Source organism: Capricornis sumatraensis, chromosome 15 (genome assembly GCF_032405125.1).
Source record: "Capricornis sumatraensis isolate serow.1 chromosome 15, serow.2, whole genome shotgun sequence".
Lineage (NCBI taxonomy): Eukaryota > Metazoa > Chordata > Mammalia > Artiodactyla > Bovidae > Capricornis > Capricornis sumatraensis.
The window spans coordinates 35,501,617-35,516,819 of NC_091083.1; the positions used below are offsets into that span (position 1 = coordinate 35,501,617).

The following is a 15,203-nucleotide window of genomic DNA, read 5'->3' on the forward strand; positions in this document are numbered from 1 at the left end:
CACAGCTCCTATGGAGCTACCAGGATAGTGGGGGATATAGACATATAAAAACAATCATGAATGAATGCTTCAAATTTAGATTGGATTATGATGAGATTACTTTGGATTGTGAGCAACAGAGAAATGTTTGTATAGTAGGTGGCACTAAGAAGGTTTTTGAGAAAGGTGATATATGGACCTATAAATATATTCTTACTTCCTGAAGTTGTGTTCCAAAGTACACTCAGTAGTCTACTCGATACTACTTGTTTTTGTTTGCCTGGTTTGTTTGTTACTTGGCTGCGCTAGGTCTTTTTCGCTGCACGAGGGCTTTCTCTTGTTGCAGCGAGAAGGGGCTACTCTGCAGCTGTGGTGCGCAGGCTTCCTATTGCAGTGGCTTCTCTTGTGGAGCACAGGCTCTAGGGCCTGCGGATTCAGTGGCTGTGGCACACAGGCTTAGTTGCATGGTGGCGTGTGGGATCTTAGTTCCCAGACCAAGTATTAAGCCTGTGTCCCATGCATCTGCAGACAGATTCTTAATCACTAGGCCACCAGGGAAATCTGGATAATACTTTGTTCTTTTTGGCCTTGCCTCATGGCATGTGGGATCTTAGTTCCCCAACCAGGGATTGAACCCTCTCCATTGGAAGGGCAGAATCTTAACTACTAGACTGCCTTTTTCTTAAAAAGGGGTGTTATTGTCAAATCTGTTTGGGAAATAGAGATATCTATTGCACTGCAGCATATTAACATGCCTGGGGAGGTCCTGTAGTAAATAAAATTCTTTAGTCTTATTGAATTCAGCATTTTTCAGACTCTGTTACACATAGAAATCTTCCATGCCCTTATCATTTAAAATCTCGGAAAACTGATATTCCATGATAATGGCTTATATTTAATGAGTAAATTAAGACTATGTATTAGACACTGCAGAGTTTCCCCTGCATTTCTTCATTTAGTTATTACAACAGCTGTATGAGGTTAGGTTAAATGATTCTACCCTACCGATGAGGAAATTGAGTCATGGAACTAATAAGTAGTTGATTAAGTTCACAGAAACTGAGGCTATATACATAAGTTGCCCATAGCATATTCTATGCTCTTAACAACTATGCTATTGTTTAATAAATGTTGATTTAAAGAAAATAAGACTACTTTTTATTTGTATCTTGTATGAGTTATTATTCCTATTAAGCACAAATCTGTATATTGAAAGAGCAAAATTATGTAAACATTTCTAACAATAGTTGTTCCTGTAAGTTATTAATACATGATTGGGAAGTATTTCATATTTTTGCTATGATATATTTTAAAAAGTTAATTTCTATTAATTATGCCACATAGTAAAGGCATCAATTAAAGTTGATTATTTTAAACTCACAGTGTAGTCACTGAAGATAGCAAGTTGATGCCTGTATTAATCCTTGTTCGTGAGGTCTCCTTAAATATTCCTTCAGGGCCAGCTCCTCTTAGGAAGAGAACTCATTTGTCTGATGGAGACCCTATTTGCATAAATAATGAAGGTTATTTCTTAAAATTTAGGGATTATTTACTTAAGACATGCATTTTCTAAGAACAGTAACTGTCATCTTCTGTGATGACTATAAACAAAACCACTTCTTTCTCAATTATCTGTTTCAACATTCACTTTCTTTGTGACTCTTGAGGGGACCCTAAAGTAGGAGACTAAATCTGAAGATCAGCCTGTATTATTTGGACCAGTCAGTCTCAAAGTGTTGTCCCTGGGCCAGCAGTATCAGCAGTACGTGGGACCCTGTTGGTTGAATTCTCAGGTTCTATCAAGGGCATAGAAGCTTATAATAGAATAACCTTACTCTACAAGAAGGTGTTCTAAAACTGGAAACTATTCAATTCCTTGACAATGAACTAGGGAGAGATGCATGGCATCCTCTTCATGTCTATTTCTCCACTCTTTTATTTCCCAGTCAGGCATTTTTCATTAAGAATATTTATTATGAAGGATTCATCATAAGATGCTTATGGTTAGTTTCCCTTTATCGTTGCCAGTATTTTTAATGATGATATAATTCTATTCCATAATTAATAAATAGTGCAAAAGAGACTATTGTCTTTGGTGTAAATTATTTTGATAAAGGGGGGAAAATTACAAATTTAATGTTCTGTTGTTGCCTCTTGTAGTAGAAACATTTTGGAGTTCTTGCCCAATCTTTCTGAGAAATGCCTTCCCCACCCACAGGGCTGAGTCCAGCAGCCATATTTGAACAGTATGATGTCATTTCCTGTCTTGGGGGCAAAACTGATGAAATCAAATAACACTGGAACAAGAAAACCCATCCATGGCCTTGTTGAGACAACCAGATCTGTCAGGACTTGCAGACTCAATCCAATCTTTTTTTTTTTCAGTTCACAGTGATCTTTATTATTTATAACTCCATATTAGTACATCATGTGTGCATACTTTATTGATTCTTTCTTCTATTTATGAACATATGAGTTATTTACAGTATTTTGCAGTTACAAGCATACTATTACAATGAGTAATGTTGCTGTTCAGTCACTAAGTCATGTCTGACTCTTTGCGACCTCATGGACTGCAGCACACCAGGCCTCCCTGTCCCTCACTATCTCCGAGAGTTTACTGAAGTTCATGTCCATTGAATCAGTGATGCTATCCAGCCATTTCATCCTCTGCCGCCCTCTTTTCCTTTTGCTTTCACTCTTTCCCAGCATCAGGATCTTTCCTCGTGAGTCAGCCCTTCGCATCAGGTAGATGAAATGGGTTGGTGCTTATATGGCCTGTTTTTTTAAAAGATTTTTTTGGATGTGGATCTCTTTTAAAGTCGTTATTGAATTTGTTATAATATTTGTTTTGTTTTGTTTTGTTTTTTCCTGTGGGGCATACAGGAGATGCCTCCTTGGGGCATCTTATCTCCCCAAGTAGGGATTGAACCTACACCCCATCCATTGGGAGGTGAAATCTTAACCACTGGACTGCCAGGGAAGTAACTGCCCATGTGTTTATTAAAGAGAGAAGGCCAGACTATGAAGGGAAATGGATGTCTGCAGGGGGAAACAGAAAGGAGAAAATACAGAGTCCTGAAGAAATAGAGAAAAATCTTTGGTTTTCATTTTCCAGCTTCCAGTTGAATTCCTCATAAAATGTGGCTGTCCTTCCCATATCAGACATCCTCTGCAACCTTAATACGTCCTCCTCTGGGTGTTTGGTGGTTTAAGTGGCTCTGTTCCATGCAACAAAACGTCTCCCAATCAAGATAAAGCTTTTCAACCCTTGGGATCATCCCAGAGGATTTGTATTTGGGAAAAACCAGCAAAGTCATCATTTTCTGATTAGCCATGTGTCTTTAAAATCCCTACTTTCTATAGCATGGCAAATCAATCCTTGGACATCATTGATTTTTTTAAAGATAATTTACTGTGACCTCAGATCACACTGCTCTTGCATTGGGGTCTTATTTCATTAGAAGACATCTGTTTGTGCTAGTGAAACTACACACCTTTCTCATCCACATGTGAAAACTTTTCAGTGTAATTTTTGATGCATAAAATGTCAGCCCTTAACACTTCTGAAGTGGACAAATGCTTTCAGGCAGTTTTTAGAAATCTGTTTCATTTATTGTTTAGCTACTTCTTTCATAAATATCCCTATACAATATGAAAAAATAGATAAAAATTAGTGAAATCTGTAAGTGATAACAATGATTTCAATTGTTTTTGTGGTGAAGGGCTGTCAAAGAACATAGGTCACCATATCATTTAGTGCTTCCACACCAGCAAGTTGACACAGCATTCACTTTTAAAAATATTACCTTTAGTTTTATTGCTTTTGAAAATTCATGTTGCCGACACAGGTTTATTAAATCAGATAATATTAAAGACAATGATCTTATTCCTCCAGAGCTCCTGTTTATCCTATAAAGTTTTAACTTCATTAATAATGCAAAGCCATTCCCCCAAGAGTCTTAAGGCTTGCTTAGGCTGCTGGTTAGAACACCATCCAGCACATCGTAAAACATTGTGCATCTCTTTTCAGGAAAGAAAAATGTGTGCAAAGCTCCTACTACACAATACTCAGAATGAAAGTGAGATGCAGCGGCTTTAATCAGAGATGAAAAGCAGTCCTTGAGAGTTATGTATGGACAGAAGGGTGCAGGGAAGCACACATAGTAATGGCTTCATGTGTTGACTTGAACCCTTCCAGTTTAGTCCTGATTCCTCCAGGATGGTAGTTGATGGTGAGTTTGGTCCAGTGCTGAGGTTGGTAAAAACATGTTCTGCCTCCTACAGACTTGCTTCTCTGCCGGGCAGCTGGTGAATATATTTCTACAGAACAAGATTTCACCCATTTCTAAGGAGGACTTTAAGCAAATGAGTCCAGGAATCATTCAGCAATTGCTCAGCTGTTCTTGCCAGCTGCCCCAGGACCAACAAGCAAAGATGGCACCCACCATGCTGGAGAGTAAGTCCTGGCTCTTCACTCAGAAAGCCAATGCACACAATCCACACAATGGATTCGTGATGGTGAAGGAAGGATACGTACCATACACCAGGCACTGTTTTAAGCATTTTACTTTGATCAGCTCAGTGAGTCTTTACAACAATGCTACCAGCTAGAAATTATTATTATCTTCACTTTAGAGATGATGAAACTGAGGTACCTGGAAGTTAAATAACTTGCCAAAAGACACGTAGCTAGTAATTGATAGAATTGGGATTCAAATACAGGCAGTGTGGCCCCCTAGTCCTTGTTTTTAACCACCTATGCTATACTACAGTTCATTTATATTTTGTGGCTAACTTACATAAATCGATTCTATCCCCTATCTTTGACTCAATCATAGACCATAGTTGAATCACAGATCATAGTTGAATAGCTTTATCATCTCAAGAATGTTATAGAAATGAAATCCTACAGTATGTATCCTTTTGGGATTTAGGGTTTTTTTCCACTCATCAAAATTTCCTTATAATCCATCTAGATTGTTTTGTGTATTAATAAGTTGGTTTTTTTAATTACTGAGTAGAAGCAGGGCAAAGGCTAACAGAGTTTTGCTAACAGAACACACTGGTCATAGGAAACACCCTCTGCCAACAACACAAGAGATGACTACACATGGACATCACCAGATGGTCAACACCGAAGTCAGACTGATTATATTTTTTGCAGCTGAAGATGGAGAAACTCTATACAGTCAGCAAAAACAAGACCTGGAGCTGACTGTTGCTCAGATCATGAACTCCTTATTGTTAAATGTCAGACTTAAATTGAAGAAAGTAGGGAAAAGCACTAGACCATTCAGGTATGACCTAAATCAAACCCCTTATGATAATACAGTGGAAGTGAGAAATAGATTCAAGTGATTAGATCTGATAGAGTGCTTGAAAAACTATGGAAGGAGGTTTGTAACATTGTACAGGAGGCAGTGATCAAAACTAACCCCAATAAAAAGAAATGCAAAAAGGCAAAATGGTTGTCTGAGGAAGCCTTGCAAATAGCTGAGAAAAGAAGAGAAGTGAAAGGCAAAAGAGAAAAGGAAAGATATACCCATCTGAATGCAGAGTTCCAAAGAACAGCAAGGAGAGATGAGAAAGCCTTCCTAAGTGATCAATGCAGAGAAATAGAGGAAAACAATAGAATGGGAAAGACTAGAGATCTCTTCAAGAAAATTAGAGATACCAAGGGAATATTTCATGCAAAGATGGGCACAATAAAGGACAGAAACAGTATGGACGTAACAGAAGCAGAAGAGATTAAGAAAAGCTGGCAAGAATACACAGAAGAACTATACGAATAGGTATTAATGACCCAGATCACCACGATGGTGGGTGTGATCACTCACCTAGAGCCAGACATCCTGGGATGCAAAGTCAAGTGGCCTTAGGAAGCATCACTATGAACAAAGCTAGTGGAGGTGATGGAATTCCAGTTGAGCTATTTCAAATCCTAAAGGATGATGCTGTGAAAGTGCTGCACTCAATATGTTAGCAAAGTTGGAAAACTCAGCAGTGGCCACAGGACTGGAAAAGGTCAGTTTTCATTCCAATCCCAAAGAAACGTGATGCCAAAGAATGTTCTAACTACTGCACAATTGTACTCATCTCACACACTAGCAAAGTAATGTTCAAAATTCTCCAAATCAGGCTTCAACAGTACATGAACTGAGAACTTCCAGATGTTCAAGCTGGATTTAGAAAAGAAAAGGCAGAGGAACCAGAGGTCAAATTGCCAACATCTGTTGAATCATAGAAAAAAGCATGATAATTCTAGAAAAACTTCTGCTTCATTGACTACCCCAAAGCCATTGACTGTTGGATCACAACAAACTATGGAAAATTCCTAAGATGGGAACACCAGATCACATTACCTGCCTCCTGAGAAATCTGTATGCAACTCAAGAAGCAACAGTTACAACCAGACATAGAACAACAGACTGATTCCAAATTGGGAAAGTTGTATGTCAAGGCTGTATACTGTCACCCTGCTTATTTAACTTCTATGGAGAGTACATCATGGCTGGATGAAGCACAAGCTGGAATCAAGATTGCCAGGAGAAATATCAATAACCTCAGATATGCAGATGATACCACCCTTACGGCAGAAAGTGAAGAGGAACTAAAAAGCCTCTTGATGAAAATGAAAGAGGAGAGTGAAAAAGTTGGCTTAAAGTTTAACATTCAAAAAACGAAGATCATGGCATCTGGTCCCATCACTTCATGGCAAATAGATGGGGAAACAATGGAAACAGTGAGAGATTTATATTTGGGAGCTCCAAAATCACTGCAGATGGTGACTGCAGCCATGAAATTAAAAGACGCTTGCTCCTTGGGAGAAAAGTTATGACCAACCTAGAAAGCATATTAAAAAGCAGAGACATTATTTTGCTGACAAAGGACCATCTAGTCAAAGCTATGGTTTTTCCAGTAGTGATGTATGGATGTGAGATTTGAACCATAATGAAGGCTGAGCAGTGAAGAATTGATGCTTCTGAACTGTGGTGTTGGAGAAGACTCTTGAGAGTTCCTTGGACAGCAAGGAGATCCAACCAGTCAATCCTAAAGGAAATCAGTCCTGAATATTCATTGGAAGTACTGATGCTGAAGCTGAATCTCCAGTACTTTGGCTACATGATGCAAAGAACTGACTGAAAAGACCCTGACACGGGAAAGATTGAAGACAGGAGGAGAAGGGGATGATAGAGGATGAGATGGTTGGATGGCATCACCAACTCAATGGACATGAGTTTGAGCAAGCTCCAGGAGTTGGTGACAGACAAGGAAAGCTGGCGTGCTGCAGTCCATGGGGTCGCAAAGAGTCAGACACGACTGAGAAAATGAACTGAACTGCTTCTTTGGTATGAATATACCGTATTTTGCTTAACCATTCACCTTTTAAAAAATGGATTGTTTTCAGTTTTTAGCTGTTTGAAAAAACTTACTATGAACATTTCTGCAAAAAAGAAAAAGTTAATAGTTGAGAAATACCAACATATAAGAGAAAGAATATCAGTGTCAGGATCAGAAATGCAGAGTTGAATCATGCTGTCTGTCCCCAGCCAACTCTGTGATCTTCTGCAATCTATATTTCTCAAGCCTGTCTCTTTCCCTGCACCGTGGGAAGCAGTGATCCCACAAGGCTTGTTATCCTTTCACGCACCATGATACACATGGAATAATGAAGGCATGTTGGGGTAAATCAAAGAGGCTGCTCTGGGCTGGCAGTGACCAGGCCAGGGAGGTATGAGCCTCCTGGATGTGGCAGCTCCAGGAAGTGAAGGGACCACTATTCACACTTGGGACTTCCCTGACAGTCCTGATGTTAAGACTCCACGTTTCTAATGCAGAGGCTGTGGGTTCAGTCCCCTGTCAGGGAACTAAGAGCCCACATGTGACATGGTACAGCCAAAAGAAAAAAAAATTCACACTCACCTGTGACCCATAACATCATCACAGTAGGTGAGCTTTATTGTAAGACTTCCAGGACACCAGTAAAATTCCAGTAGGATAATATGTACAAAAGTGTGTTCTATAAATTTAAAGCACCTGAAGTTTATTTATTTTCTTGCAATAAGAATGCCATTTTATTTACCTGAGTTCTTCATGAAGACCTTTTGAAGACATAAAAATGAGAACCAAAATGATGATCAAAATGATCTCAGAGTGAGGAAATATTTTTCTCACCACCTACCAAAATGCCCTATTGTTTTTAATAAACTATAGTCATAAGTAGTTATAAAATGTTGTGCAGAACTGGACACATGGCATGTGGACTGTTAGATTAAAAATTGGACAGAATAGAGAATCCATAAACAACCTCATCCCAGAAGGGACTTTAATCAGTGGAGAAATCATTCAATTAATTGTGTTGAGAGAGTTTGGAAAAATAAAACCAGAAAAACAACCAAAAAATGGTGGCCTAAGAACATGTATGATGAATAGTAAAAATATGGCAGTTAACCATATGTAAAATATTACCTTTGATCTGAGGATGTTACATTTTTTTCTTCAGAATGGCTTTTCTTCTTTGAGATAGTTGCAATGCCCATCATAGCCGAATTAGTCAGCCCTTATTTCTAACTCCTAATAGGTTCTACATCAAGTGACTCATCATGCCAGGCCTATATATTTAAGACTTCACATTCACTGAGAGGAAGAAAACTTCATTAAAAATGAGCAGCTAAATAATTCAACACCTTGTGGCCAGTGATGGCTCAAAAATGGATGAACAGGACTGGATCATGGCACCTAGGAGCTCCCATATTTATTTCTACTCCCTGGCACCATGTCTGATCATACAGGCCATTCAGAAACAGGGTTTTGGACTGAAGATCCAAGACAAAAGTTTATTCTCACTGAAATTAACTTCTATATCCTTCTAGGAAACAGTCTTCCTGAGAAAAATTCATACAAATCATACTCACTAAAAAACCTAAAAAAAAATCACTATCCTCAATTTAAAATGTTGCATCATATAACTAAAGAGAAAGACTTGTGATGTTGGCCTTTTGAAAGTGCAGGAATGTAAGATGTTAAAGAGTGGAAGACACAGAAAGACGTTATTAAGAACACAGTGTTCAGTATGCTGAAACTCAACTTCTAAGAGCCGTCTTCAACTGAATTTCCAGGAAAGAATGTTATAGCCGAGTAGAAATCATTTCAGATCTATTCAAAGAAGCTGCTTGGAATTGACTAAAATTTTATTATAATTGGTAGTACGTCCAGTTCTGTTGTAAGGATGAGAAACATTTATAAGGAATCTGAGTCCAATCAAGACACCATGACACTATACAGGGAACTAGAGTAAGTCTGCAGAGTCTGGCCGCAACAAAAGTCAGAGATTTTATGATTCTCAGATTGATTCTTGCCACAGGAGAGCAGGTGGAATCTGACTCATAGAAGACCTAGAAAGTTTTACAAGCTCTTAAGGAATGGAACATCCTTTGTCTTCCAAAACCACACTGTAGCTCAGTAGTCATCTACAGATGTGAGAGGTGGACCATAAAGAAGGCTGAGCACTAAAGAATTGATGCTTTTGAACTGTGGTTCTGGAGAAGACTCTTGAGGGTCCCTTGGACAACAAGGAGATCAAACCAGTCAATCCTAAAGGAAATCAACCCCAAATATTCATTGGAAGGGCTGATGCTGAAGCTGAATCTCTAGTACTTGCCCACCTGATGTGAAGAACATTAGACTCATTAGAAAAGATCCTGATGCTGGGAAAGATTGAAGGTGGGAGGAGAAGGGGATGACAGAGGATGAGATGGTTGGATGTCATTGCCAACTCAATGGACATGAATCTGAACAAACTCCAGGACACAGTGGAGGACAGAGAAGCCTCACGTGCTGCAGTCCATGGGGTTGCAAAGAGTCAGATTCGGCTTAGTGACTGAACAGCAACAAAGCCATCCTCAGGACAAAGGGAAAAAGAACTTGAAACTTTGCCTTTTGCCTCGGAAACATCAACCTCTAATTTGTCCTTGTGAGTTCTTGACACTTGGTGATATTTTGTACCTACCAGAAAAGTGTGGTAACTGTGAACTTGATTAGACAGCTGGGTGCTCATGTTAAACTTCAAATATCTTTAATTTACAGGTTAGTTGAGAAGAATCATGTTCCCACTTAGAGTCTATCTGTGGAAAAGTGGGATGTGAAACTATCTCTAGGAATTTCTTAAATAAAATAGATATTAAATTAGAGCAAAGTAAAACCTTTAGGCAGCTGTATGATCATTCTCAACTATTTTTGCTTTTGACTGCATGACATATGGGAGCCTAGCTCCCCTATCAGGGATTAAACCCACGTTCCATGCATTGGCAGCAAGGAGTCTCCACCACTGGACCACCAGGGAATTCTCTCTTGTTATTTTTTTAATGTGGTAAAAAAGTACATGAAAATTACCATCTCAATCCTTTTAAGAGTGTAGTTCAGTAGTGTTGAGTATTTTCACATGGCTCTGCAACAGATCTCTAGAACTGTTTCTTTTTGCAAAACTGAAACTGTATATTCACTGAACAACAACCGATTTGTAGAGATTGCGTAGCTGCGAAGGAGTTGTGGTGACAGTGGGAAAAAAAATCAAAGTGTGAAAGTTTTTTAGCCTCCTCTGAGTATGCTACCAACTTCGTTTTAATGTTCAATCTCTGTTTAATGGCAGAGTGTATAATTTAATAAAGGTCCTCTTCACATTACAAGCTTATTATCATCTTACTAGCTAGTGTCATTAACATGATCTACTGTAGAGAGTCAACATTCCAGAAAAGTACAAGAAAGATGAAGATGCAACATCTTCAATTATAACAAACTTGAAGAGAGTAGTTTCTTAAAATCTTCAATGGGCTTTAAGTAGTATGATAACTGAATTGTTCAATTTAATTTGTCACTTATTTGTAGTTACAAAAGGAAATGATTATTTAATGTGGTAATGACCTGTCTTCACTGTTTACAAACAAGTTAGTAATTTCTAAATAAGTTGAAACAAAGTATTTGCCCTGAATATCTATAACCAGTGGAAAATGGTGTTTGAATATGGTTTATACCCAAATAATGTACCCTTGACTCTGAAAGCCATTTTTTTCTGTTTTAATCTTTCTCTTTCCTTTCTTCCTTTATTCTTTTATTTCTTCTCTCTTTCCACGTTTGTTCCTATTGGAATAATTGTGGAAAATTGTACTTTCTGAATGTTTTTAAAAATATAGAATCTTAGAAATATGGAATATATTTTAGGGGTCAGAAAAATTATTGTAATAATTGAAAAGTTAGGCTGTCCAAATTTATATTATCACCCTTTATTCATTCATTGATTAGTTTTTACAAATGCAGTCACTCATTTTAGTCACAGAGAATAGTAAAAACTTCTGATATTACAAATAATTTTGAGACCTTTTGGAAGAAAGTACTCATTTTGTCCACAAATACAGATCTACAGTGGCCCAGAACGTATGCTCTTTCTGTCCCATTGCTTCTTGCCTTCGAAAGGTTTAAATGTGGTTAGATGACAAATATTACCACTGTCTGTCTGTGAAGGTTGTAGTTTGTTTTTTAGTTTAAATTTTTTTGTCTGCACTGGGTCTTCATTGTAGCGTGTAGAATCTTCTCTAGTTGCAACATGAGGGGGCTGCTCCAGTTGCAGTTCATGGGCTCTAGAGTGCACGGGGCTTAGCAGTCATGGTTTGCTGTCTTGTCTAGTTGCCCTGTGGCTTGTGCAATCAAACCCACGTCCCCTGTACTGGATGGTGGATTCTCAACCATTGGACCCCCAGGGAAGTCCCAAGGCTGTAGTTTAAAGCAAGAGAAATTATTTTCTTTGAGGGTAGGAGGTAAGCTAGCTCCTTGCTACAGTGATTCTTTTTTTAACAAGGGGAAATCAGGGTAACTTCAAAACAATGGAGTAAATTAGTAAAAATCTTTTCATTCTTTTCCTTACAAATTAAAACCTTAAATCCAATATAGCACTCACAAAACAATTTTGTATCCCTAGCTATTGTAGTATAGGATGGATTCTTTTACCATGTTCACTGGCAGAAGCACTCACAGGGGCCTCTGACTGGTTTTGCAATCTCTTTTTAACTCAGAATATGGCTACAGCACTGTGGCGGTGACGCTGCTTACGCTGGGCTCCATGCTTGGGACAACACTGATCCTTTTCCACAGCTGCGAGGAGAACTACAGGCTCATTTTACAGCTGTTTGTGGGCTTGGCTGTTGGAACACTTTCTGGGGATGCTCTGCTCCATCTCATCCCTCAGGTAAGCTGCTATTTTCCATTTCATCTGGACTGTTTCTAGTTTCAATTTATGTTTAGCCATTGTAGGTGTTTATGAAGAGTACATTATGAGAAATACTGGGCTGGAAGAAGCACAAACTGGAGTCAAGATTGCCGGGAGAAATATCAATAACCTCAGATATGCAGATGACACCACCCTTATGGCAGAAAGTGAAGAGTAAGTAAAAAGCCTCTTGATGAAAGTGAAAGTGGAGAGTGAAAAAGTTGGCTTAAAGCTTAACATTCAGAAAATGAAGATCATGGCATCTGGTCCCATCACTTCATGAGAAATAGATGGGGAAACAGTGGAAACAGTGTCAGACTTTATTTTTTTAGGCTCCAAAATCACTGCAGATGGTGACTGCAGCCATGAAATTAAAAGACGCTTACTCCTTGGAAGAAAAGTTATGACCAACCTAGATAGCATGAGACATTACTTTGCCAACAAAGGTCCATCTAGTCAAGGCTATGGTTTTTCCAGTGGTCATGTATGAATGTGAGAGTTGGACTGTGAAGAAGGCTGAGCACTGAAGAATTGATGCTTTTGAACTGTGGTGTTGGAGAAGACTCTTCAGAGTCCCTTGGACTGCAAGGAGATCCAACCAGTCCATTCTGAAGGAGATCAGCCCTGGGATTTCTTTGGAGGGAATGATGCTGAAGTTGAAACTCCAGTACTTTGGCCACCTCATGTGAAGAGTTGACTCATTGGAAAAGACTCTGATGCTGGGAGGGATTGGGGGCAGGAGGAGAAGGCGACGACAGAGGATGAGATAGCTGGATGGCATCACTGACTCGATGAACGTGAGTCTGAGTGAACTCTGGGAGTTGGTGATGGACAGAGAGGCCTGGCATGCTGCGATTCATGGGGTCGCACAGAGTCGGACACGACTGAGCGACTGAACTGAATGGAACTGATGACGAATTTCACAACGACCTGGATGCATAGATACAGTGGCAAGTGTTTCCCTTGGAAATCACTGCTATTTCCCCAAAGCCCTTGCAGGAGAAAAGAGATGATCAGTCATTCGATTCACCAGGCTGTTCTTATTTTTAAAATTAAAAAACAAGTGCTCAGATACAAATTCCTATTGAAACCATTGGGTGTCATTTCTGGGGCTCCAAAGAACTTTGGTACCACAGTCCTCTATGTCTCAGTGCAGAAGAGAATTCAGTGAGAGGCAAAGTGATAGATAAGACGTGATTTATTAGAGTAGCACACTTGTGAGGCTTCCAAGGGGGTGCCACGCCCTGAGAACTTACTGGGCTATGGTTTTATAATCAAAGGATGAGGGGGAGGGGGAGAAGAACATTTCCTTGAGTAGACGTCTTGCTTCCATCATCAGCTCCTCGTCCAGCATGGGCAGGAGAGTCTTCTTGTCCCTACGTGCTCAAGCTAAGTCCATAAATTACTGATTTTTGTCCTAGGGATCGTTAATTTTTTGAGCTCATCAAGCAGGATGTGGGTCTCGTGCCACCATTGTTTTATTGTTTGGGGGGCACGTCCTGTGCTTCTGTTGCATGCTTTTGTTGCTAAACAAGTCTGCTTGGTTTTGTGGTTAAGCAAACCTGCTCTCTTGAGTAATCATTAACTTATAAGGGTCTCCCATATATTTTTCTACTTTCAATCCCCTGTAGTATAATTAACTATATAATCACCTACATTATCCCTTTATTCTGTCCCTGTCACTATTAAGGAAAATTCATGAAGGGTGAGTATCTGTAAATAAAAATGAATGGGCTATAAGATATACTAGTTTTTCTCTGCTGGCCCCCAACCTCATCAGATCCATTCTCTGCCCTTCTCCGCTGTGTGTTCTTCCCCAGAAGACTGTATCCCCTTAGCTCCCTGCAGTCTGGATTGTTGTTTGGGTTCACTCAGTGGGGACACCACAGAAAGGCCAAGGTAGGAGGAGAAAATGGCAGGGGTATTTCTTCCTTGCTCCCTCCTTCTGACACTGTCTCTAGAAGCAGCTCATTACCTGCAATATTACAGCTCCCATGGGTCCCTAGCTCCATCTCCATTAAAGTTCAGTAACATTATTTCCAACCTTGCTCTTTGCCCTTTCAGCCTTCAGTGTGGTAATGGTTTCCTGGGGTTGCTAGTCTCTGGGGTGTCTCATTATTCCTCATTCATACCCTTGACCCTGCCCACACCCCTGTCATGGCACCATCGTTAAAACTGTCTTCATTTGAACCATCAAAATGAATTTTTCTTTCTTGCCCAACTATTAGTGTCTGTTTTTGTTGTTTGTTTAGTCACTAGGTTGTGTCCAACTCTTTGGTAACCCCATGGACTGTAGCCCACCAGGTCCTCTGTCCTTGGGATTTCCCAGACAAGAATACTGAAGTGGGTTACCATGTCCTTTTCCAGGATATAATCCCAACCCAGAGATCAAGCCCATGTCTCCTGCATTGACAGGTGGATTCTTCACCCCTGAGCCATAGATTTCCTTTAAGAAACAGGCAATCTCCAGCAGCTGGCTCTTTGTTGAAGTCTCTGGAGGCTCTTTATTTGTCAGAAATGGAAGGGTTGCTGCTGCTGCTGCTGCTGCTGCTAAGTCGCTTCAGTCGTGTCCAGCTCTGTGCGACCCCATAGATGGCTGCCCACAGACTTCCCCATCTCTGGGATTCTCCAGGCAAGAACACTGGAGGGGGTTGCCATTTCCTTCTCCAATGCATGAAAGTGAAAAGCGAAGTCGCTCAGTCATGCCCGACTCTTAGCGACCTCATGGACTTCAGCCTACCAGGCTCCTCCATCCACGGGACTTTCCAGGCAAGAGTACTGGAGTGGGGTGCCATTGCCTTCTCCGAATGGAAGGGTTAGGACCTGAGATGCAAGAGTTCAGGGAAAAGGGTCTTCAGATGAGGTTATCTATTCCTTCTGAGATCTCTTATGATGGATCATGATGAGCAAATGATTCCCCCTCCTCTCACAAAACCTGAGATCTGAAAACTTTCCATAAGCC

The 15,203-nt window shown here is 39.9% G+C and overlaps 1 protein-coding gene across 1 annotated transcript in view; it reads left to right on the top strand.

Annotated features, from left to right (window-relative positions):
- Positions 1 to 15,203, top strand: part of SLC39A12 (solute carrier family 39 member 12) — a 79,614-nt gene that overhangs the window by 22,741 nt on the left and 41,670 nt on the right. Inside the window, exons 5-6 of the mRNA XM_068987763.1 lie at positions 4,267 to 4,438; positions 12,048 to 12,220. Of these exons, the coding sequence (XP_068843864.1) occupies positions 4,267 to 4,438; positions 12,048 to 12,220 (345 nt within the window). The remainder of the gene's footprint in view (positions 1 to 4,266; positions 4,439 to 12,047; positions 12,221 to 15,203) is intronic.